At 38.5% G+C, this 26,566-nt stretch overlaps 3 protein-coding genes across 3 annotated transcripts; 1 reads left to right on the top strand and 2 right to left on the bottom strand.

Annotated features, from left to right (window-relative positions):
* Positions 1 to 883: 883 nt before the first annotated feature.
* LOC137741089 (lysine-specific demethylase JMJ21) lies at positions 884 to 9,859 on the top strand. The gene is made up of 16 exons (XM_068480898.2): positions 884 to 1,348; positions 1,534 to 1,644; positions 1,737 to 1,792; positions 1,921 to 2,063; positions 3,050 to 3,247; positions 3,347 to 3,546; positions 4,046 to 4,145; positions 4,241 to 4,780; positions 5,192 to 5,314; positions 6,380 to 6,460; positions 6,534 to 6,865; positions 6,971 to 7,228; positions 8,176 to 8,260; positions 8,390 to 8,615; positions 8,970 to 9,138; positions 9,576 to 9,859. Exons 1-16 carry the CDS (start codon positions 1,200 to 1,202, stop codon positions 9,727 to 9,729), a joined length of 2,925 nt encoding a protein of 974 aa, XP_068336999.2. The 5' UTR covers positions 884 to 1,199; the 3' UTR covers positions 9,730 to 9,859.
* A 2,217-nt stretch (positions 9,860 to 12,076) lies between these two features.
* LOC137749043 (small ribosomal subunit protein eS6) lies at positions 12,077 to 14,278 on the bottom strand. The gene is made up of 6 exons (XM_068489232.2): positions 14,105 to 14,278; positions 13,949 to 14,013; positions 13,453 to 13,510; positions 13,258 to 13,366; positions 12,881 to 13,153; positions 12,077 to 12,494 (listed from the first exon to the last, which is right to left on the bottom strand). Exons 1-6 carry the CDS (start codon positions 14,108 to 14,110, stop codon positions 12,256 to 12,258), a joined length of 750 nt encoding a protein of 249 aa, XP_068345333.1. The 5' UTR covers positions 14,111 to 14,278; the 3' UTR covers positions 12,077 to 12,255.
* A 5,121-nt stretch (positions 14,279 to 19,399) lies between these two features.
* Positions 19,400 to 20,864, bottom strand: LOC137744272 (annexin D5). The gene has a single exon (XM_068484129.2). It carries the CDS (start codon positions 20,633 to 20,635, stop codon positions 19,682 to 19,684), a length of 954 nt encoding a protein of 317 aa, XP_068340230.1. The 5' UTR covers positions 20,636 to 20,864; the 3' UTR covers positions 19,400 to 19,681.
* Between the last annotated feature and the right edge of the window lie 5,702 nt (positions 20,865 to 26,566).

Raw genomic sequence — 26,566 nt, 5'->3', positions numbered from 1 at the left:
ATTCACTCTCCAACTTGAGGGGGAGTGTTAGACGATAGAATCCTAGATGAAGTCTAGATTTGATTGTATCCTAATTGTAGTTGTATTCCTAACTTGTAGGGATAATATCTTGCTCTGCAAGGAATGTACTTGTATATATTTCTTTCTCACGTATCAATACAAAATACACTTTTCCCATATATCCTTCTCTACATCTCTCTCTCTCTCTCTCTCTCTCTCTCTCTCTCTCTCCACCATGATGACTATCACCATCGCTAAAGTTCCTCCTCCATCACTTTTCTCGCCACCATCGCTACAAATCAACCACTGCCACTCCATTTCAACCATTGCCACCACTGAATTTCAACCACCACACTTTACCGAACCGACTCAAAACCGAAATAAGTTTCGGTATTCTTGATTTTTGGGATCCCAAAATTTTTTGTTCGGAGTCGGGCCAAAAAAATCTATTTGACTATTTTGGGATTGTATTTCAGGAATTCATATCCGGTTCAAATTTGAAATCTCTCTTATATTTAATACAATCATCATTTGACCGTTAGATATGTCAATATATTTCGTTAATGCAACCATCATTTGACTGTTTAGTTGATTATATTAGATACATATAAGCATTGTGACAAATTCTCCAAATTTCATACATTTCTTATTTTCCAAGTGTTTTTTTTGTTCCCTTTTCTAAGTTTTAGATTTTTAAAAGAACAAATGAGAGTAAGAGAGAGAAACATTTCGTACACTTTACAGGAGTTAGGAGTAAAGAGCAAAATTTTGGATGGAGCACAAAACAATAAATAATGCACAAAACATTTGAATTACGTAACGTACTATTGAATATTGATGAAATAAATAATGCACAAAACAATAATTTTACGAAATGATATACGAATATGATTCTAAAAAGTAATATCCCGGAAATTAGTCGGAAAGAAAATAAACTGGCATATATTCGCGCCCTCCGCCCGCGCGAATCTTTGGTCCACCGACTAAAAACAAGAAAAAACACACGCTAACGTCGACGCGGCAAAATCCGACTGCAAATCTCCCAGCAAAACCCCAAAGCCCCGCTCCTCCCCCTCTCTCCTGTTTCATTTGCTTGCTCGCCTACTTGCAATTTCACCAAATCCACAGCTTCTCTTCCTCCGAATTCCAATTCACTTGCTTTCTTTTGTTTTGTTGATCTCCGCAATCTCCAATCTCCGATGGAGAATTCTGAGGCCCACGAGTTGGGGCTCACAGATCGCCGGCCGGGCGCTCTCGGAAACTTCCGAGTCCTCCCCGACGATCTCATCTGCGACATCCTGGAATACCTCCCTCCTCGCGACGTCGCTCGCCTCGCTTGCGTCAGCAGGTGCCCGTTTGAATTTTGAATTTTGGGACTTTGATTTGCATTTGGATTTGAAATGTTTCTGTTATGAATTGAAGTTATCGTTTTGGTATTTGATTTTAGTTTATTTTATTGGATTTTTGTATGTTGGTTTGTATTGATTACTTTTTGGAATTGATTATATCTTCTGGGAGATTTGGTATGTGCAGTGTGATGTACATACTGTGCAATGAAGAGCCTCTTTGGATGAGTTTATGCCTCGGTAAAGTAAATGGTCCGCTTCAGTACAAAGGCTCGTGGAAAAAGACGGCACTGCATTTGTATGAATCGGAGTTTATGCTGTGCTTTTCGATTAACTGTACATTAGTTTTTTTCAGAATTTGAGTCCTAGTTGTTGTGTTTTTGGATGCAGAGAGAATGTACAATATGAATGCGACGAGGCTGGCAGAAAACCACTGTATTTTGATGGTAATGGATGTCGTGTCTTTCCAATACAAAGTCCTCTTTTCTTCTCTTCTATTGAAAATCTTCTCAAGATGATGTCTTTTATAATTTCCCGCTGATGGTTTTAGTCATTTCCTATTTACTTTCTGCAGGATTCAACTCCTTGTTCTTGTACAGAAGATTATACAGGTGCCATACCACATTGGATGGTTTTTCTTTTGACGATGGGAATGTGGCAAGGACGAAGAACCTCGCTATGGAAGACTTCTCTCGTGACTATGATGGGAAGAAACCGGTACAGTGATGAATGATGTTGATTCATTTTTTAATTCACAATTTAGATTGAATTATAACACGCTGGAAGAAATAGTTATATTTTCTTCCCATTGATTATATATTGACATATTCTTCTTTTAAAACTTAAATCATAGTTTTAGATTTGAGAAAGAAGGATGCTCTTTCACAGGACCCCCATGGATGAGCCATACACAAGCATGTGCTGATGTTTTTGTAATGGATGCCATATCAAATAAATGAATAAATGGAAAAATATTTTATTTTCTATTAAAAAATATATATATCCTATTCGTATTGCTACCACCGACCATTAACACTTTGCCACACCATACTCCCCTACTGCTCATTCTACCATATCCACACCCTTCCATTACCATTCCCTCAGTATCACCAGCATATTTTACAGCACTAACACCTTTCTATAACCGACCATGCCACCATCGTCATTACCATAATACCACTTTACAACCACTGCAGTTGAGTTCACTATCGAGTACCACAACCTGCCACATCAAGTGGAAAAGGAACCAATAAACCTCTTTACAACCTTTAATCACTAGCACCTCTATGCCTGATTTTTCCATGCTTCTGTTTTCACAGCTTAAAAATATCCTCTCCCCCAACAACCCAAAGTTTCCCACCATGCTCTCATTTGATTCACAAGTTCTAGCATGTCTGATTTAGTTTTTTTTCTTTTCTGAAAGAATTTTTCAAGTACACATGGCGCCAAAAGTTTCATATTTTGAGTGCGGTCATTATTGTGTTTGTGTTCACTATGGTATTGATTTTATTCTGGGAGAATAAAAGGGAAACCGGAGATGAAAACCTGGGGTTGTCCAAATTTGACCTTTTTCCTATGCTTGATGGTCTTGTACTATAGAGAATTTTAAATTGCAAATTGGTAGTCACGATTAGCATGATGTTTATTCTGTACATACAGACTGGTTTTAAGCTATTCACATAGGTCACTGCCAATATTACCAGGTTTTGCTCATGGGGTTAGCTGATGCTTGGCCTGCAAGGCATACATGGACATTTGACCAGTTATTGCAGAAATATGGAGATACAGCTTTCATAATTTCTCAAAAGAGTGCTCGTAAAGTCTCAATGAAATTCAAGGATTATGTTTCATACTTGAAAATTCAACATGATGAGGATCCCCTATATATTTTTGATCACAAGGTGCTCAATGGTTCTGTGTTTATGTTTGAGTATACCTTCGGATTATTTTGTTTTTTTTTTTTTTTTTTTTTAATCTAATGTAACTTCTTTTTTAAGCAGTTTGGAGAGGTTGCACCTGCCTTGTTGAAAGATTACAGTGTACCTTGTCTATTTCAAGAGGACTTTTTTGATGTTTTAGATGGAGATAAACGACCTCCTTTTAGGTGGCTCATTATTGGGCCACAGAGGTCTGGTGCCTCTTGGCATGTTGATCCAGCTCTGACCAGTGCTTGGAACACACTGTTAGTAGGCCGTAAGAGGTAAAATTCAACTTTTTTTCTCAAAAGCTCTTGTATTTAAGAATATATCGTTACTTATGCTTGTGTTAGTTGGGGACATGGATTTAGTATAACACTTGCATTTTGTGTAATTACCGATTTGTTCTACTTCTTCGTCGTTCGAGCTCCTCCACTAGTCCAATGCTGTTTCTAAATTTATATCAATTACAGAGTCTCCTTTTTGCTTGCCTGTTGTCCAGGTTGAATTTGATTTAATTCTCCCCACTCCTCGCAAGTTCTCCTCTCTTACAGTTAATGGATAGGATAGCTCATTATCGTATACCTAAAACATGAGGCTAATGCTAACCTGAAAAAAGTTGAGAATACCATCAATGTATTTTGCTAATGCATCCATCATTCCCAAATCGTCTGAATGATGTTTTTTTTTTTTCCTCTTCTATTCTTTATTTTTATTTTTATTTTTTATTTTTTTTGCCTGTTTGGAATTAAATTATTGAGGTCAAGATTGCGTTTTGTGAAGGTGGGCCCTGTATCCTCCAGGAAGAGTACCGCTAGGTGTTACCGTACATGTAAACGAAGAAGATGGTGATGTCAATATTGAAACTCCATCTTCACTGCAGGTATTTTATTCAGCTGTTCTAATCCTCTATGATTTTTCATGTTTTCTGTTGTGGTTTTTAAGTTGCTGTTATTGGTTCCTTTTTATGTGTTCCAGTGGTGGCTAGATTTTTATCCACTTCTTGCTGATGAAGACAAGCCAATAGAGTGTACCCAAGTTCCAGGGGAAACTATTTTTGTTCCAAGTGGATGGTGGCACTGTGTCCTAAATCTGGAACCAAGTATTGCCGTTACCCAGAACTTTGTAAATCCCAAAAACTTTGAATTTGTGTGCTTAGACATGGCACCTGGTTATCGTCATAAGGGAGTTTGCCGTGCTGGATTACTTGCACATGAAGAAGGAAATTCGGAGAATGATTCTATTATCTCTGATCCGATTAGGAAAAAGAAGAGAGTGAGAACTCTCGAACCTGGAGAAAAGAATGCTGATGCTGCCTCTAATGACCGTAATGTACCACAAGGGAGTTACCAGGGTTTTTCGTATGACATCAATTTCTTAGCCATGTATCTGGACAAAGAGAGAGATCACTACAACTCTCCTTGGAGCTCAGGCAATTGCATAGGACAAAGAGAAATGAGAGAATGGTTATTTAAGCTTTGGTGTGGAAAACCAGGAATGAGAGACTTAATCTGGAAGGTACTTCTACTTGTTAGCCTATTCTTCATGCTTTCCTAATTGAATTTTATATAAATTAGTGAAGTGGTTGCTGGTAATCTATATTTAAGAGTCTAGAAGACAGATAACAGGATTTTCTACATGGGTTTTAATTTCTAAAGTGGTGGATCCTTTGCCAGTGACATCTATCCCAATCACCACCACCCCACCCACCACCCCCCCCCCCCCCCCCCCCCCCCCCGCGCGCCCGTAACTATCATGTTTACTTGCACTTTTTCAACTATAGTAAGCCACTTTGTGCTTAAAAAAAGCTGTTCACTATTTTGTCTCTTGTGAGCTTCTTGTTTCAGTTAATTTCTTGAAAGGTGCACTCCAATTTCTTTTCTTTTACTTTTTATTAGAATTGTGATTATTTCTTGCTGTGAATTTCAGGGAGCTTGTCTTGCATTAAATGCAGGGAGATGGTCCGAATGCCTGGCAGAAATTTGTGCATTCCATAATTTGCTTTCTCCAGCAGAAGATGAGAGGCTTCCTGTTGGCACTGGTAGCAATCCTGTAAGTTAAATTTATCAAAGTGGCACATTTTTGCATATATATATATATGTCTGCTAATGTCTTCTTGGACTCATAATTTAATTCTCTCTCTCTCTCTCTCTCTCTCTCTATTTTTTTAAGGGAAACAATGTTAAAGAATGAAATCTTTGTCCAATGCGCGGATGAGGAATCCATAATTGAATTACATGAAGCTAGAATAACATACGATCTGAGAAAAAGACTTAAGCAAACACAATCTGTACACTAAATTTAAACTTCATCTTCCAACAGGTAAAAAAAAATTCACATTAATGAAGAATAATGATAAGGTCATGAATACTATTGGATCTGCTAGTCAACTAAGCTGTGGGAGGAGGTAGCATATAATTTAAAGGAAGGTTTAGGATTGGATCACTAGATCTAAACCAAGCATTCTCAAGTGTGAAGACACTTAACCCCTTCAAGCAGTCAGTAATTTTGTACCCTGTCATATGAGATAATACGACCAATGCCTAGTCATGTCCTGACAGAAGAAAGCAGTCACCAGTAGGCCTCAGAGCATATTAGAGTAGCCATGGGAAACTAACCACAGTACTGGGGATATTTCCTATCAGTATTAATACGAATAATTTCACGAAAGTTACCACTAGGGTGGCCAGCTGAGGGGATCATAGATTATGATAGATGAGAAATCGTATTGAGGAAGGACCAAACTTTCTATTATTAATTTTCTCGATTCATTAGAGTTGTAGTTAGTTTTTGAGTTCAAGTTCTGGGGTATTACATGACAATGTATGTGATGAGTATTAGGGAAATAGATGATTCTGTCCAGCCTGGGTGGGCAGCTGAAGGGATCAGAGATTATGATAGATGAGAAATCATATTAAGGGAGCACTAAACTTTCTATGTTTAATTTTCTCGATTCATTAGAGTCACAGTTAGTTTTTGATTTCATATAGTTCTAGACCTCTAGGGTATGAAAAAAAAATGTATGTGATGAGATTTGCTAAATAGATGATTGTGTCCAGCCTGAGAGTGGTATTCCATGAAGATTCTCCCCTTATTTCTCTTAATTATTTCCAACAGGTTTATCTCTTGAGCGACTGTGTAGTCAAAATTTTTGTTGAAGAAGGGCTGGAAACGTCACTCTATGGTCTGGGCACAGAGGTACTATTTTTCTTTTAATTATTTTCTTGCAGCATTTTTTATATACATCTAACATTTTAGTGCCCCATTGCAGCTAGAGTTTTACAATCTCCTATGCAAAGTCAATTCCCCTCTGAAAAATCACATGCCTGATGTTTTGGAAAGTGGGATCATTTATCTTGAGAATGGAGTTTACAGAATTGTACCATGGGATGGCAGCACGGTTCCTGATGTGATTGCCAGATGCAATCTTATTCCTGAGAAGTTCAATGCAGATGGTTGTCCTTTTGGTGTATGGAGTAAAAAACAATTTAATTACAGAAAGGCTGGGATGCCAATACATGAAACTGTCAGCTCACCTGAATGCTCAAGAATATGGCCATATCTTATAACAAAACGATGCAAAGGAAAAATATACGCAGAGTTGTAAGTGAATTTAGTGTATAAGTTTCCTTCTTGTAGTTCAACTTCTATTTAGAGTATACACAACACAGCTCTTTAATTGGCCTTGTTTTATTTCTAACTTTGCAGAAGAGATACCATATCATTGGAAGATGCACTGAACTTAGCATCCTTTCTGGGAGAGCAGTTCCGTAACCTCCATCTCTTGCCCCGGCCACCTCTTAGTGTCTCAACTTTCTCAGATATTGAACCAGAAATAGATATGCCCTTATCTAATGATTGTATGGAGGCTGTTCCTGATAAATCAAAAATTCCAGCTGAATGGAATATTTTCATCAGAACTCTAATCAGGAAGAAGAAGGATGTCTCAAGCCGCTTGGTTAAATGGTATATTATCTAGTACTTCTGGATAATATACTACTCTGTACTTTATTTACGTATCTGTTTTGATATACTGCTCCATACATGAATGCTGTGATTATGATAGAGTTTGTTTCCGACAGTAGCATCTATACTAATATATAAAACCAAAGATTGCAACATAGTACATCATAGTAAACGAAAAAACGAGTATTAACTTTTGACCTTCCATGGAAGGTATCATGTGGTGAACTCAAAATGCGTATCAGAGAACTAGACCATTCTTGTTTACCCCAAAAAACAGAGAGAGAAAAAGTTATTTTTTGTAGAGGTGTCCTAATAGGTGTCAGATTGTTGTAGATGCTAGGTCTTGTCAATTATGTCATACTTTAACTAGAAGATTCTCATTTCATAGCTTTATTTAATCAGTTGTGATAGGTCTTGACTGTCATACGTCATTGTAGTAGATATAGTTGGTTTACCTTGATGGATAGTCCATAAAAGGTTGACTGGCTGGATTCTCTCAAAACATTGGGATTTTTATTAGATATTCAAGGTGAAGGAATTGACTCTTGTTGTGATTATCAATAGCCTGAGTAAGCGTGTGCTGTTTCAATCAAGTCTTTCACTTGCAGTTGAAAGTACTGTGCTAAAGCACATTGCATTTTTATGCATCGTATATCAAGAGTTATATTTCTTACACATGCCACACGTATTCTTGTTTCATGTTTGTGCTTTGTTTCATTGTGTGTATTTTTGGGCATTAGTGCTCCTGTGTATATGTTTGATGTCTTGAAATGTTGCAGAACTGGGTTTTACTTGCTGAGAGATATTTTTCGAATCTATTGTTCTTAGTACATGTAGTGGTGGTCAAATGTATTTATTTAGTGTAATCTGGGCTCCAGTATGTTTTAAACATGGTATGAGATTATCTTACAGGGACAGCTGTTAAGTATCTGAGTTTCAATATGCAGGGGAGATCCAATTCCTGCCACACTAATAGAGAAAGTCGATGAATACTTACCAGATGATTTGGCCAAGTTGCTTCACGTATTTGAGGTCTCTACCCTGTCCCATCATTTAATAAACATGTCAAGATCAATTTCAATTTTATAATAATTTAATGTAGATCACAATCTTTCAAGACCATACATATGCTTGGTCTGATTTGACCATTTACGGTTTCAGGATGAAAATGGCTTAAACAAAGTGGGTAAACTTTGTTCCTGGATACACTCAGATATCATGGATGATAACATTCACATGGAATCGTGTGGTGCTAATTCTTGCTTGATTGAGAACACCAAAGACAATGGTCTGGTAACCAATGGTTCAGAAAATGGAAATGGCAACAGTGCAGGGACTGAGTCATGGCGTCCTAGCCACATTCTTGATTTCAGTGATCTTTCTATAGGTTGGTATTTAGTTATTGAATTAATTTTCCATGTGTTGTTTTATGCTTGTGTCATTGCATTAGTACTTCAATCATATGTTGATTTCTGTTATTAACTTTTCCATGGTTAATCTTTTTTTATGAGTTACAGTTTTGGAATTTGTATGTGTTTATTTTAGTTTTCCGCTTTATTATTTACTATGCGGAGATGCCGGTTAGTTTTACTATGTGCATAGTTATCCTTGTTTATAATCTTCAAATTATATATATTTGTAAAGTATCATACACTTAGTACACATCTTCAATTGGCTTTCTGATATGATGTTTAGGCTTGTATGTACTGTTTTCAAGTTGATTCTTTTATTTCTTTTGCAGGTGACCCCATTTTTGATATAATACCCATATACTTGGATATACTTAGAGGTGATACGCGTCTCCTTAAGCGGCTTTTAGAAAGCTATAAACTTCCTTTAGTGAGTGGAGAATCACAGAATAAGTCTGTTAAGGGTGGAGACGAGTTTGGACGGCTATCCTACCATGCGATGTAAGTAATAACCCTCGTATATGCTTGCTTATGCTGTTTTATCAATTTAGTTGGAAATATATCTTATAATGTTTTAGGCATTTTCAGTGGTATACTGTATACATCATTCGTGTGCTATTCAAACTATGAGAATAGTTACGCAAAGGGTATGCAATGCCTTGGATGTAAAGCCAAGGAAAATTACATTCTGAACAGATATACCCTTTGGTTTAAAAAGGAAAATTACATTCTGAACATTAGCAGTCAAATTTGCCAATCCAATGTTAATATTTTAAGTTCTTACATCCAATCTCTGTTCATGTTTCGTATCAGTATCGTCAGTTGGTCGTTGTTCTGTCAAGCTTGCATTGATGTTTATGTTTTATCTGCTTTGGTGCAAAATGTTGCCCAAACAATGACGGTGGTTGAATTTATTTTGAATGGTTTCATTTGTGTAGGTGCTACTGTATTCTGCATGAAGAGAATGTGTTGGGAGCTATTTTTAGCATGTGGAACGAACTCAAGACGGCAAAGACATGGGAAGAAGTTGAGCAAGTGGTGTGGGGAGAGTTGAATAATTACAAAGGTTTCCCTGGTTTATCTTCCACTTAGCATTGACTGTTGCTAATTTATTGTTTTATCACTTCATAAGGTCCAAATAATGCGTAAAATCATGATACCATGTAAGCAGAGGCCAATGTACCCCCATTTTTATATATGATCGAACCAAGTTTCATGTTTACTTTGTTATGTTCAACATGTTTTTCCCAATCTTTTTTTGTCAAATATGTATTGAGTATATCGTCTTCGCTGTGTGAGTTTTGGGACCAGCATTAGTGCAGTCAACTCCCGCTAAACCGAAGGTTAGTTGGTGTTATCTTTAACATGCTCGAGAAATCTTAGTTATAGGCTTGTATGTGGACGCAAATTTGGTACATGGTTGAATTGACGAAATTTAGACTACAACCAAAAATACTATTAGCGTAATTGACGAACACCTAGAAAAATGGGAGGGCGTCCACCAAAGGTTCTTCAATTCTTAAGTCAGAAAAGTCATTTGAGAAAAAAAGAGAACTAGAGAGAGCTTTGAATAATTACTTTTCCTATTCGACTTGGCTATTTGTAGACATGAACCCTAGCAAGCAGCTAGGAGGGGAGGTTGTAGGTCATATTAGGCAGACCGTAACGTCCATACTAGGCAGACTGTAACGTTCTGCTAGTGATGGTGCAGACTGGTCTCCACAATCTTGCTAGCTAGTAGTCCTAAAGGTCTATTGGTGTAAGAGCGCAGGCACGCCGGACATCCAAAAGGATACTCTGAAGAGTTAGCTTCTTGCCACCGTTAGGCTAGATATGGGCTGGTGGCTAGACATATCATGGGCCCCAAAGCACCTTTGAACATTGAAGGCTCAAAGGTCTAATTATCACAAGATAAACAGGTACCACGGTACCTCTTAAAGGACAGACAAATGCCATGTTCCCTGGAGTAGTTCAGGATCTGCTCACAACGTCAAGAGTAAAACCATCATAGCGAGCATATGATCCATGTGTCCTCTTATTAGATGTGGTTAATATGTGTATCCACAAATACCCTCACTTGTATTTAAGTAGAAAACAAAAAGAGATGTACTTCCTATTTGCATAGGAATTTTCTTCCAAGACAAACTAGGTTTGCAAGCCTTGGTAGGAAAAGGTTTTCTTTTTATTTTCCCACAAGAATTTGGTATGTAGGAGATATACCTTAGTTGAATTCTCACAAAATTCTTTACTTTTAATTCAGGCTTTGTGAGGAGAATTCAGAGAGAAAAATCTCGGTATGAAATTTTTCCCTCTTTCTTCTTCCTTCCCCGATTTCATCATGCATTACCGGCTCAACGGGGGCTGCCCTCTGGTACATCTCGACCCGGGCAACACGGATGTGCTACAGGGTGCTGCACCCTGGAGCTGCTGTTGGCTTTACCGAACTTGGGATGGAAACCGGACCCAATTGGGCATGTGCTGCTTGCTAGAGCGCGCAAGCGCGCGTGGGCGGGGGTTGCAGGTGCGGGTTGCCTGGAGCGGGTAGAGCCGGTCCAATTAGGCCGGTTCAGCTGACTTTTCCATTTTTTTGTTTATATTTTTGAAAATTCCCCGGTTCTTTTTAGTTCAATCCAACATCAATCCATTTTCTGTTATAAATAGACAAAAGTTAGACAGATAACCTTTGCAAAGGACAGGGGCTAAATAGATGCAAAATATCACACTATAACTTTAACACAAAAGTATTGTTAAGGAGGTGAGAGATACTGATATTATTTCTCTTGCTTGCTTTCTTTTTGCAGCGTACATTTAGATAGCACACGGAGAGTTCTATTTATAGAGTAACTCCCGTAACTACAACCATCCAAATACAATAATGATACTTTTGAAAGTATCAAACACTATTCCTAAGTCTTTATTCCTTTGAGGGCATTCACCCACTAATTCTACAACATTTTCAGCATTGATATCAACAAAAGCGATATCTGACTAAATTAAGGTGTTATGAGCATCTTTTGAGATTTTTTTTCCCTTTCTTTGGGCAATAATTTAAACCAAATACTGTAATGTTTCGACATGTAGAGTTGATTTACAATCACGAAGAATAATGTGAAGCGACAAGGATAATCTGTGTACACGTTAGAAGTCTAGTTGAGTATGGATTATACGGGCAAACAAAACTATCAAATGACAAATTAATTCGGGTGTATAGCATTAGACTTTACCTTGAAACAGAAAAATAAGATACGATAAAAGAAAATTTTAACAAAACACTACAAGTACTTTCCATTTTTAACGAAAAAAACATTTTTACTTTAAAAACTACCACAATTCACTTACAACACCTTTTTATCCTTCTAATTAGAACTAAGTTTTCAAACTTTTTTCATTAATTTTCCTAAGATAAAAAAGGGAAAATGCAGCCACAATTATTAACGACTTATAAAAAGCTCCAATATATTAATAAAACGGAAGTTCTCCTAGTGAAAATTCCAATTATCTCAGCAGCAATAGAGCAAGAACTTTAAACAGTCATCAAGTAGCACAAAAACCGGAAAACAATAACACACTAACATCCATCTTTCAACTTTAACAAAACTTAGATGACTCGACCACGGATTATGCTGCAATAGATGGCTTTGAAGCAGCAGAGAGCCTGGACCTCTTCTTGGCCAAGCTCTCACTTCGGCGATCCCTCTGCTCCTTCAATCTTGATGCAAGGAGTTTCTGGTACTCAGCAGCCTCAGACTTGGCCTTTGCAACCCTCTTCTTCTTGTCTGCAATTCTAGCTCTCTTTCTTTGCAGGGTCAATGGAGTGACCAGTCTCTGGATCTTGGGGGCCTTGCTGACCTCCTTACCTGCGAAACCAGATGGGATAACCGAGTTGAAAGAGCCACCAAACCAAACAAACTTCAAATGTAACACATTACAATACCAAGATTGCTTATGAATCCAACAGTCTAAAGGTACAAAATTTAAGCACAACCAGAGGACAGGAAAAGATATTAACTACACCTATGCCATATGTAGATTCTTATAATATGTAAGTCGGCTAACAATAATTTTCTAGCTAAGGATTCAAAGGCATTCTTTAGAGAATAGTTTCCTAAGATAAGGATACTGGCAGTTTGTCAAACTGTCAAAAACATGAGATACAGTATAACGATGCATCAAAGCGTACAGTTTAAGAAGCCAAATCGCCCAAACATGAGCAAACAGAGTGGCAACAACTAAGAAAGCTTACCCTTTTTGTTTGTGAATGTTCTACGGTATGTGTTGACATACTTGCGAACATCATCTTCTTTTGAGAGGTTAAAGAGTTTGCGGATCTTAGATGCCCTCTTGGGACCTCTCATCCTAGGCTTCTCAGTGTCGGTCAAACCAGGAAGGTCATTGTCACCCTTCTTCACAATGACCAAGTTCAAAACAGAGAGGTCGGGGCTGACAATGCACCCACGCACAGACTTCCTCCTCCTCTCACCATTTCTCCTTCCATAACCACGGAAGCAAGGAGTTCCTGACCAAATAAATTTACCAGGTTGGGAAAAATGAAGACAAGCTTCTGGGAAATTTATTTATGAATGGAACAAATACTGATATTAAGCATGAGTTTCTAACAACCTCTGTGGAGCAAGAGGCGAACACGTCCAGGGGTCAACACTCCCTGCTTCATGGGGAAACCTTGCTTGTCACAGCCTCCCATGATCTTGAAAACATAGCCCTTAAATTCCTGTTTCACAAATAATAGTCATTCAAAAAACTTGAAACCCAAATGAAGAAACACGAAAAAGACAGAAAAAAGTGCAAGTTGTATACCTCTCCAAGAGCATCTCCGCTGACCTCCTGGGAGATTCTCTTGTCAAAAAAGGCACGCCTACACAATAGCAGAAGCAAATAAAATCAAAACCTTTGCCCAATGAAATAACTAAACAACTGCTAATTTAAAATCTACAAGCCAAAATCTAAGCAAACTGTTTCTGGGAAAGAATCGGAAATAAAATGCTAGCATTCAAATCAAAGTTTAAAATTTCAAACCCTAGCGTTCACAAAACTAAAAAACAAATTTCACAACAAATCCGAAATACAAGGCAAATATTCAAGACCAAATCTAAACAAAAAGCAACCCAATAATCCAATTTAACAGATGCAACAAATATCAGAAATGCAAAACAAATATTCAAGGCATTCTAGCTAGACACAATACATACTCAAATCGTCGAAAACAGCGGTACAAAAAATTAAAATCATGGATAAAATTGCATTAAAAAAAATCACATCATTTCAAGAAAACCCAGATGAAAAAAGGCGTTACAGTTTGTGGTCATCGTCGATTTCGAGCTTCTTCTGGCACCCAGTGGTGGGGTTGGCGATGTTGAACTGCACAGTAAACAGGTATTAGGAGTCAGCGAAAACGGAGAAGGAAGAAGGAGAGAGAGGAAAAGATGGGAATTGGGTGGGCGAGAGAAACCTTCATGTTTGGGTCTCAGATTGCAGAGGCAGCCGCGCAACCGAGAGAGAAGGAAGATCGGCGGAAACTATATTGCGCTCTCTCGCTTGCTCTAGGGTTTTGAGCGGCGAGTGATGGGCATTTTATACACTGGAGTTTTGTGTGGTTTGTGGGGTTTAATGCGGACGCTGTCGCAATTTTTGGGATGAAGGCCCAAACTTATGTAGCGGCTACTGGAAATTGGACTCAGCTCATTTGCATTACAAGCCCCATAAGCGATATTTAAAATTTTAGGGTTTTTTGTTTCACAACAATTTTTTAAGGTTTTTAATTTTACCCAAAAAAAAAAAAAACCAGAGAAGGATAGTACTAGAACTGTTTTTCTTTTTCGGGGACAAGTTCATTTCATTATTTATTAGTGTCTTTTGGGCGAAGTCCTCTTTTGTGTTGTCGAGTGATAGTTGCAGATATCGTTGGATCTCGTGGACTTGTGATATTCTTGTGTAGTCTTTCCTTTCATTTCGAGTTTATCTCTCGTTGTCAACAAAAAAAAAAACATTATTAGTGTTTAAATATTCATGTGTAAACTACAAATAGAAATTTAGTACTCTCTATTGGATTAGGCTTATCGCTTATGCGCTTCTTGTAATTAGAGAAGGACTCCTAAGCTTTTAGATGGAGCACACAAGAAGTTAGGCTTACGCATTTTTATAAATTCACCAACTGAAAATATAAACATAAGGCATTACGCGAAACAAAAGAACACACAAGAAGTTCTATTATCCCTTTTCTCTTTCTCGTGTTTTTTATTTTTTTTTGGGTGTTTGTCACACATTCATTTATTTCTCACACAATGTTTTTTAATTTATATCATTTAATTTTGTTTTAATTCATTGAATTCAATAACTAAAATTTTAAAAAGTCGTGCAGAAGGTAGAAAGGGGTACTTAAATAGCACTGCTTGTTTTTTCTCTCTAATTCTGCTCTACAACCAAACATGTTTTTAAAAGAATGTATATGTCTTGCACATTTGCTCTGCAATCAGGTTGTACTCGTGGACATTCTCTTTAATTTTATTGCTCTTTCTATCAAAATAAATAGGATAAATTACACAAAACTACCTCAATCATTAGGTCATTACCAGTTTCATACCTCGTCTTTAAAAAGTTTCAATGTCATACATCATCTATGAATTTGTTACAATTTCATACATTCCATCAGTTGTATGTCAATTCCTCCGTTAAATGCTGACGTGGCTTGAGGCGAGACTGTTCTATTAAAAAATTAATTAAATTTTAAAAAATTTTAAAAATTAAAAAAAAAAAAAAAAAACCCAAAAAACCAAACCCAAAATCCCCTTCCCCCCGAAACCCCTCATTCCTTCCCATCTTCCCCGTCGGTCCCCTCCCCCCACCCCCCAAGACCTTCCTTCCAAGCCCATTACCTCACCCCAACCTCCCCTCCCATTCAAAATTAAAATAAAATAAAATAAAATAAAAAAACCAACCAGTTGAGGTGGTTCAACTTTGATGGGAAGGATGAGGTGGTTCGACTTCGATGGGAAGGAAGGGTTGGGTGGGGTGCGACGATCTAGACAATCTAGGTTTAGATTTATTTGTTTGTTTGTTTTTTTTTTTTTTTTTTTTTTTTTTAAAGTTTTGAATGGGAGAGGAGGTGAAAAGAGTGGAGGCTCAGGAGGGAGAAGAGGCCAGGGGGGGGCGCGTTGTGGGGGTGGGGTTCAGAGCTTGGAAGGAAGGTTTTGGTGGGCGGGGCGGGGCGGGGGGGGGGGGGGGGGGGGGAGGGCATCGACGGGGAAGATGGGAAGGGAATGAGGGGTTTCGGGGCGAAGGGGATTTGGGTTTGGTTTTTTTTTTTTTTTTTTAATTTTTTAATATTTAATTAATTTTTAATAGCAAGTAGGTCCCACCTCAAGCCACGTCAACATTTAACGAAGGAATTGATAGACAATTGACGGAAGGTATGAAATTGTAATAAATTTGTAGATGGGGTATGATGTTGAAACTTTTTAAAGACAAGATATGAAACTGTTAATGACCCAATAGTTGAGATAGTTCTGTGTAATTTACCACTCTGTTTGGGTGAAGAAATTTAAGATTACTAAGGAATTTAAAAATGACGGAAATTGAAATGACGAGATTTTATTTTCTAGAATTTGTAAATTTTCTTGTTTGGTTAACCTAAAAGAACAATGAAATTGAATACGGAATTTGTTAATTTTAAACTCTCAATCATAGAAATTGAGAAATGACACCTATTTACATGGAATTTGAAATTAGGATTTGGAGGTCCCAAATTCCAAGTTTTTTTTCCATGCGGAAATTCTAAATTTCTATGTTTATGAATCCAAACAAGAGAATTGGTGCCTGTCAATTTATAAATTCTGACTTTTACCAAAATTCCATGTTTATTTTCCTCATCCAAACATAATGTAAGGGATGTGTTATCCACACACCTCATTTTACTTCTCACACACCCTTGATAATTTCTATCCGTTGATCTTCTTCAATTCATCCGATCCGACAACTGAAAATTAAAAATATGTGTGAGAAGTAAAATGAGGTGTATGAATATCACACGCCATAAATAAATATGGTAAGTGGGCCTAATTATATCAAAGAACGAAACAGAAATTTGTTCCGTTTATTAATCATGTGGTGTTGGGATTATCATTGACCCATCTGATAAGCCCCAAAAACCACATCACCATCACAAATTAAAATATTTATTGGAAAGTGACCGCTCTTTGATGGTTATCCTCTAACTTATCATCCATATTGTATCAATTTATTTTCAGCTCTATATTATCAATATTGTGAGGATTAGGTTTAGCCTCATAATAAACTAATAATGATGTGGTTCAACTTCGTCTTTGGCAAATATCGAACCATCTTATAAGCCCTAAAAACCACATCACCATCACAAGTTAAAATATTTATTGGAAAGTGACCGCTCTTTGATGGTTATCCTCTAACTTATCGTCCATATTGTATCAATTTATTTTCAGCTCTATATTATCAATATTGTGAGGATTAGGCTTAGCCTCATAATAAACTAATAATGATGTGATTCAACTTTGTCTTTGGAAAACATCGAACATAAGACATTTCCTTTACAAGTGAAGAGAAGTATCATTAGATAATAATACTAAATGACACACGTATAGTGCACATTAGTGTTTGAGAGCACGGCTATTTTTTTGTTGGTGTTTTTGTAAGATAGTTACTAAAAGCCCATTTCTATACATTTTTGTCTCCAAATCATATATGTATTTCACGATGTTGAATTAAATAAATATTAAATAAATTAAACGATATGCACGAGGAGAAAACGGTGTGCCGCTACCATGGACTAGTTGGTCTCAATATTTGCTCATAATATTTTGGGTTTCTATCACAAATAATTCCTAAAATTGAAAATCAATTAATGTAGTCGTGAAAATAAGTGTCGTAAATTAATGTGGTCATTCCGTCACAATTCTGTTAAAATTTTCATTAAGTACTGATGTAGCACATAAATGGGTCCCACAAGATTTACAGGGTTTTATCACAATTGATCCCTGAAATTGACTCACACCATCAAGATGGTCCTTAAAATTGAGCTACACCATCAAGATGGTCCATAAAGTTGAAAATCGTTGAATGTAGTCCTTCAAAATAGGTGTCGTAAATCAATACAATCCTTCCGCTTAAAAAAATTTGTTATGTGCTGATGTGGGTGTAATAATTAATTTAAAAAGTGTCTAAATACCTTTTTGCATACTGAATTTTTTTTTCTTATAGTAGGACCTACTCTGAAAAGAGATCTCTTTCATAAATTTTCAAAGACACAAGGCTTAACCAAGACCTAAGAGAAGAGATGGTTTGGAAATAGTTTTCAACCAACAATAGACGCACCTCAGTTATAACCTTAAGTCACCAGACCACCAGGGAAGCATCAAACAAGCTCTTCAAGATTAAGGTTGTGAGTATGTTGATCACATAAATGTTAACGGTGATGTCTTAGAAGTCGTTGCCAATCAACCAAGTCGTCACCAAAGGTGATCACGATCTAGGTTCAATTCGGTGAAGGGTGTCGAAATGTGTAAAGATGCGTGTATTGAGATTTTTTTTAGAGAATAGATAACAAAGGAGGTAGAGGAATGTGGACTGGGATCAGAGATGATTGCAGGACTGGGTTTTTAGGTTCACAACTTTTTATTAATTATTAAATTATTAAACTTATTTGTAATTTTTTAATTTAATTAGACTTGTGTTTGATCCATTTATGTGTCACATTAGCACATAACAAAAATTTTGACAGTGTGACAAAATGCTACATTGATTTGGGACACTTACTTGCGAGACTACATTAATCGATTTTCAATTTTAGGGACTATTTTGATATCACAAGTCAATTTCAATGACCATTTTGATGTCGCGGGTCAATTTCAAAGACCATTTGTGAGGAAAAAAAGACTTATGAGAACCATTTATGTGCCACATCAGCATTTGACGAAATTTTTAACAGAATTGTGACGGAATGATTACATTAATATAAGACACCTATTTTCAGGCTTTTCATTGATTGGTTTTTAATTTCAATGATCATCTTGATGGTGAGGATCAATTTCAAAAATCATTTGTGATAAAAACCCTAATATTTTTGCACATTCATATATTTTTCTCCTTCAAAAAACAACTATTTCATTACACATTTGACCATGTGAAGGTTAAGGCTCTGCAAGAACAGAAAGAAAATGTTCCAACGAACACATTGCACAAAGCAATGTGCAAAAAAATATGTTCCAACGAGCACATTGCACAAAACAATGAGCAAAAAAATATGTTCCACCTTACTAGAATCCAACCAAAAAGGACGAGGAGTTGTGAACTGAAACCGGACTCGAAGATCAATCGACCTTGTTCATCCAAGGGGTTCAAATGGGGGAACCCTAGAACCGAAGGGGTATTCAGTCGCTAGGTTTCTCAAGGATTCTCGCATTCGAGTTAAACTCATCTAGTTCAAACAGACTCTATACAATAATTTTCCAATTGACGGTAGTAATTTGTGTTAGCAAGTTCTGTTCTCATCAAACTTGTTTAATTAATCGAGTCAGATGACCCGATAACAATCAAACTCGTTCACCAGTCGAATCATGTTCAAAGAAATCGTGACAAAATATAACAGCAAGTCATCTGCAACAAGTACAACATATCTGATGAACCATATCATACAGCTGGGTTTGCCTTCAAAATCTATTAGGTACCTACTGCTGCTGGGTAAGAAACAGAGTCACAGATGGGGGATTGGTGTCAATTTTGCACATAATACTTTTGTACATATCAATTCACAAATCAAACCTATACAAAAAGCAACATACAATCTTCAGCCAAGAAGCAGTAAGCATTTCAAACAAAGGAATAACTTTTTTCTTAAGTGCTTATGCAATAGAACTTCTAGATCATGCTAACCAAATTCTAGCTTCTGAAAACTACCTAAAAGATAAGCAATTAACAACCACAGAGTTCATCAAACTTTACCATCCTAACCAGAAAATAAAATATAAAAAAACCTACACACCAAATCTTATTATTTGACCTAATGATTGGGGCCTAAAAGCGCCAGCAGAAACGCCCTGTAATGCCCAGAAGTCTCCGAATGAACCGCATCATTCAACGTCTTCCCGTACTTCTTCAAATACTCCGCCTTTATAAACTGCATATCGATTTCGGCCCTCGAAACGATCACCCTCAGGAGAGTACTGTCGTCTGTCCCCAGACCCTTCATCGCCCGGTGCAAAACCTTCGCAAAGTACCTCCCGGGATGCTCCGCGCACTGCAAGATAGTCAGAAGTGCGTGCTCAAAGTACCCAGATGTCTCCTTCTTCACCGCCTTCTTCAGCGAGCTACCGTACATGTTGTGGTAGGCGGCGCTCACGGTGGCCAAGTGGGCGCTGCTCCGCCCGCTGAATATCTGCACAAACACCTTCTCATCAGTTCCCAGTCTCTTCTCCCCGGCGCGGAAGAGAGCTTTAGCGTCATGCTCCGCCGCCGCCCTGTCGACCTCCAAACCCTCGTACCGCGGCGTCGCCACATAAGCGAGGAGGAGCTTTTTGTGGTCCCCGGAGGTGTGAAGCTCGATGTCTTGCTCGAGGTAAACCCCGAAGGCGGAGAAGTAGATGTTCTTGAAGTGGAGGATCTGAGATGGGGTTCTGGAGCAGATGACTTCGGTGGCGGCTCTGAGGTCCACGATGCCGCCTCCGGCCAGAGCCTGGCGGATGATGGTGGCGTCGCGGGTTGGGGGGTCGTGCATCCAGAGGAGGACGGACTTCTTGGTGTTGCCGCTGAGCTCGGAGGAGAGGCGCTTGGCGAGGTCCTCGTGGTACATGGTTTTGTACTCCTGTTTGAGGTAGGCTCGCTGGGTGGCGTCGCGGTGGGCGAGGATGTTGATGACGGCGGATGTGTCGCAGCCCAACCCTTTGAAGGCGCGGTGGAGGCTGATTGCGTCGTCCCTGGGGGTGGTCAGCACCGGCGGTATGGTCACAGAGGCCATTGATTTTGTTTCTGCAACTAGAATCGATGAATTTTGAGACCAAGTTTATGAATTGTGGGATTAAATTGGAAAATATTGAGATAACATAAATAGGTGATCTACCAAGTAAAGGAACAAATTTAATCTGAGAAGGAAAGGGAAGGGGAGGTCAACATACATCAACTTTAATGTACAGGTCATGCCGTACCAACTTTTAGGTAGCATTCAATGCAAATTACGTTTAAAATTCATCATACGCGGTGTGTACTAGTTTAACGTTCAGTTTAATCATGTTTGCAATTCGTTACACGCATGCGCCTACTATCGATTAACTTGAACCATAACAGTAAGCATAAATATTTTTAAAAGGAAATTTTAACCAAAAAAAAATAAAAAATCTTGATACTGTTTATTTTAATATTAAAAACATATTTTTAGACTAAAAAAATTAATCCTTATACTATTTACTTTACCTTTTATTTTATCTTTATTGTTAAAATTCAAAGTTTTCAAATTATTTTCATTAATTTCCTTTTTAAAATCTATTAAGACAGTGGATTTGATAGCGCTTTTTATATCATAAGCATAAAATTCTAAAAAATTTATATAATCTATATATTCTCATTGTGAGAAGGTTTTTGACTAAAATATGTCATACATGTCTTAAAGAGCAAGGTAAACGAATAGTTCAAATTTTTCTGAAAAGACAAAAAATTCAAATTCAAATTCAAATTGAATTGAACTAATAAATAAAAGCAGATAAAACCAGTTTTCTCACCGCTTCGTATGAATTGAATTATGTTGCTGGTTCAAATTTGTCCCTATTGATTAAGATTGTTCTATATAAAAGGTTGTTACTTTTTTTTAGGCATGCATCAATAATTGGATTTGTTGTATAAAAAGACCTTGTCAGTTTCAACCTTCTTTTTTTGGGTCAAGAAAGCTTCAACTTGTTGACGATGCTAAGTGTGGGGTCTCTTAATAATTGAAGACGCACTAGAAATCTCCTAATTCATTTACCCAAAAAAAAAATTTTAATAGTAAATGTATTGAGTAAATACATATACGATAGTCAAGTCCCTAATTTTGGTCATTGGTCAAAACTAAATCCACATGCATATATGCTTATGATAGTAAACATTTATCCTCAAATGTCAAAGTTAGTTCGAATCTCCTTCCATATTCTTTGAACAAAATAAATAGATAGAAACGTTACACTACTAATATAAATAAACGTCATGCAATATGTGGAGTAAAAAATAATCAAGAAAATTATGGATGTGACACGTGAACTTTTAAGTGAAAATGACAAAATTACCCTCGAGGCACATCGGGATTCTCACGCGCATGCAACGAACAATAATGGCTCAATCAAGGAAAAGTCAAAGGTGATCAAAATGGTATTTATTCAAATCTCTCTCATCACTCCTCATTAAATCCTTATTCAAAAGGTAACTCCCAATTTTCCTATTTAAATTAGAAATAATTGCCATGTTAATTGCAAGATATTATTTCACATAATATCTTGCAATTATTCATAAAAATTCACCATATATGGCCGGCCTCTATTCTCCAAATAGGGTCGGTCACACCCCTATAAATAGTCATATTCTCCCACTAAAAAGCTAATCCATTTTTGATACCCACAAACTCCAAAACACATTCTTTTTAGAATTCTAACTTTGGCATAAGAGATTCTTTGGCCAAAGCCCCCTCATTCATCATTGACACGTGAGGCTTTTGACATTAGTCTTAGGTGTTATTATTTTGCAGCTGCATTTTTGTCCAAGGAGAAGATGGTGGAAATTTGCATCCACAAATTGGTGCTTTCATTGAGAGTTTGATTCACACGCTCAAAGAAGACTCTCGCATTCAAAGTTTCTCATTTCTCATTCATTTGTAGTTTTTTCATACGTTCTTATTCCTAGAATTTTTTATAAAGTTATTTGAATAAATGTAAAAGAAAAGTACAATGACTAGAAATACAAAAACCACAACGAACAAAATTTCCTACGTTCAAGGACTTGGACCAAGTGATGGTGATCAAGGCATAGCCCCACCATGACGATCCACGAAGCTCAACATGACAACGAATGGAGCAGCACCACCCTGGATATGCCAACGGCAGCCACCGCGGTAGCAGCCATTGTGGCAGCTCACGGCGAAACCCAAGCCCACGGTGAAAGCATTAGCTTGCAGTTGCAAGCCCAGACCCATGCTACCTTGTAGCAACAAGCCTAGGCCCGCGCCACAAAGGAGCCCAGCACGGCCGAGTGCAAGTAGGCCCAAGCTGCAGCCGCAGTTGCCAAAGTCGCGCCGAGGGGAACCCAACGCCCACAAGCTCCAGCAGCCTAGCTCGCGCCCACGATCCGACCCTTGCTGGCGACCGGACCCATTCCCGCAATCTAACCCGAAGTCCGGCCCATTATTGTGGCCTTTCTAGCAGCCCAAAACATGTCTAAAATCGGTTCAACCATCCCGGCTTCAGATTTCTGGATCGACGATTAAATCGAGGGTATTTTCACCCCATTTCTCTGCAAATTTGACAAGTTATATAGTTGACAAGCGCCCTCGCATAGCAAACGACCTTGATGAATTAGCTCTTACAGCGTACTGAGATTCAGTGTGCCCCAGACGATGTGTCCTGAAGTAGGACAAGGGCAAACGATGAACCTCTCTAGCAACGTCCTGGCAAACAGCCACTCGACCAGTCAAGAACCAAGCCTTCTGTTAATGTACACTCTTGACTAGGTCCCCGAGATAGCGTATACTTTCGTCTTAGCGTGCGGATGAGCGTGCATTCTTGGTTAGGCCCATGAACGAACATACATTCACGATTTGGGCCATATTCCGATAATCAACATGAGCAACCTTCCAGGTGAAGGGTTCATGCATGGCTAGGCTCACAAGGAGCATCATTGACCTCACATCAGAATAGGTAGCACGATGGACGGAGATAAGCAGTCACTCAATCCGACCCAAGTTCAACTAACAACTTGCGAAAAACTCGCTCGCCAACTAGGAACATACCACATGCACCGCAGCAGCAGCATAGAGAACTTGAACACATGGAAGAGCAGCTTAGACCAGTAGGTCACGACCATGGGCAGTCAATAGCTCCACTACCCCCAACAAAGGTAAATTTAGGAAGAAGTAAAGAGGCTCCTGATTGAGCGATTGTACGATTTCCAACACAATGAGGTCACTGACAAGACTCTATGACGGGACATGACCAACATAAGCAGGTCATCCTTCACGGACGAGATCAAGCAAGTATAGCTTCCACACAAGTTCAACATGTCGTATTTCACATCATTCAAATGGGGTGGAGACCCAGAGAGACATCTAAAGCACTATCAAAGTGTAATGATCCTCTATCGAAACAATAATGCTCTCATGTGCAAGATATTCGCCACCACTTTACAAGGCGAGGCGCAAGATTAGTTCCACACCCTGCTGCCACAATCCATCTAGAGTTTTGACGAACTTTCTTTGGTTTTCACCAAAGAATATTCATCCTATTGCTCGATTAAGAAAAAGTCCGATCACTTGTTCAACATCAAGAAAAACCCAAAAGAGTCACTCTGTGACTATGTGAAAAGGTTCAAAGCAGAGAAGGCAAAGATAGTTGAATGTAACGACTCGATAGCTAGTGCATTCTTCCAAAAAAGACTCCCAGTAGATCATCCGCTGTTCGGAGAATTGATCATGAAAGAAGATCTAACTCTGGTAGACTCTTTCACTCTGGCAGAGAAGCATGCACTTTGGGACAAGGCTCGGCGAGCAGACAAAGCACCCGAGAAACCTCGAAAAGAATAAACAGTAGCTAAAAAAAAAGAGGACGATAAGCAGTACAACAACAAAAGCAGGCATGAGGCCAAGCGCAGAGGCTAAACCCCAACTAAAGAAGGCCTGACACCAAATGACTATTTTAAGTTCTCGATCCTGATCCACCAAATCCTTTGTAACATCAAGAACGAACCATGGTTCAAGCTGCCCAAGCAATCAAAGGCAGATACCTCCAAGTTGGACCATAGCAAGTACTGCGCATTTCATTGAAGTCCCGATCACATAACTGATGATTGCTACACTTGGAAAAACTACCTAAAGAAGTTGGTGAAAGAAGGCAAGGTCGACAGATACTTGGATAAGCTAGTTGCGCATCCTAGAAGAAACGCAGACGCTGATGAAGAGTCGTCGATTAAGACAATCCGGATCAATGGCATCTTTGCTGAATCCAAGCACTTAAGGACCACCAACAACTCCAAGAAAAAGAAGATCTAATAGGATATACTAGCCTCATAGGTCCAGGCAGTCAATGCCCAACCTAGACCCATCATTGGTTTCATCGAGCAGGATGCCGAAGGCGTCGACTAACCACACGACAACGAATTAGTAGAATCTGTCTAATTAGCCCACACTATAGTCAATTGAATGATGGTTGACAATGGAAGCGTGGCTAACCTACTTTAACTCTTAGTAATTCAGAAGATAGGTCTGGAAAGCACAATCATACGCAAAGCGAAGGTACTCACCGGATTCAATGGACACACCTCGATTATCATCGATAACATTACACTTGACGTGAGAACACCACCAGTTATCTCAAAGTAGATGTTCATAATGGTAAGCGACCCGTCTCCCTCCAATGGGATTCTAGGGCGACTTTCGCTTATAAAGCTAGACGTTGTAACCTCCTTCAAGTATCAAAAACTCTGATTCCACATTCCGAAAAAAAGGAATCGGAGAAATTAAGTTTGACCAGGCCATATTTCGATGATGCACTATGCAAGTACTGAAGGAGTAAAAAAAGAAGACATTACCCTTACAGAAGCTATCGAGGTCCAAATGGACGACGAAGCTACCAAATAGCAACTACAGCAACCAGATTAAGAAGATGGTGTCCAAATTAATGCATTAGCAGACAAAACGGGATGGAAACCCGAAGATGAGGCCGAGCACATCATTCTTGATCCCCTGCAGCTAGAGAAGACTGCTAGAATCAGCTCACGCTTGAGCCCAAATATCTACTTGGCAGTCGTAGAAGTAGTTGTAAGCTTTACCCTCATATGAGAAGAGTTGGGGGCCCAACTGCTGGTATTCTACACTTCTAAAGCTCTTCTAGATGTGAAAACCAAATATCTGAAGATCGAGAAATTAATTTTGGTGCTAGTTTTTACGGCTCGAAAGTTCATACCATATTTTCAAGCTCATACATTTATCGTCATAACTCAGTATCCTCTACGATCAATCTTACATGGTCCAAATGCTTTTCAACAAGTAATGAAATAGGCATTGGAAGTTGGCCAATACGGCTTAATTTTCTAACCTCGCACGGTAATAAAAACTTAAGCCTTGGCCGACTTTATAGCAGAATTCACGTCTAGCCTAGACGACGCAACAAAGTGACCCAACGAAGTCCTAGAGGCAACTGAGCACGGCTTAGCCATGCATGCTTCACCCAATAGAGACTTATGGCATTTGCATGTCGACAACGCATCCAAGTGCAAGGGCTCAGAAGCAAGCATGGTCCTTATCACCCTACACGATTTAATGCTTGAGCATGCAATCACTCTAGGCTTCAAAGCATCCAGCAATGAAGCAAAGTATGAAGCCTTACTAGCAAGCCTCCGAATTGCAAAAGACTTGGCGGTGGAAAAGCTTGCAATTCATTCTGATTCCCAGCTAATCACCAGCCAAACTACTAGGGCATACACAGCAAAACATCCAAAGATGGCACAATACCTAGATAAGATACAAAAGCAACTTGAGGCATTTCAGACTTACACCTTCACTCAAGTTCAATGCGTAAACAACGCCCACGCGGACGTGCTAGCCGACCTAGGCTTCGCCCTCGACCATCAACTCAAACCATTTATTCCTCCAGCAGCTGAGGTGTCACAGGTTAGTACAACTGCAAACTGGCTAGATTTCATTATAGACTACCTGATC

This window comes from Pyrus communis, chromosome 15, assembly GCF_041283825.1.
Source record: "Pyrus communis isolate YQ-2024b chromosome 15, ASM4128382v1, whole genome shotgun sequence".
NCBI classification, from domain to species: domain Eukaryota; kingdom Viridiplantae; phylum Streptophyta; class Magnoliopsida; order Rosales; family Rosaceae; genus Pyrus; species Pyrus communis.
The sequence above is the reverse complement of the archived record's forward strand: the minus strand, read 5'-3'. Positions and strand labels throughout refer to the sequence as shown.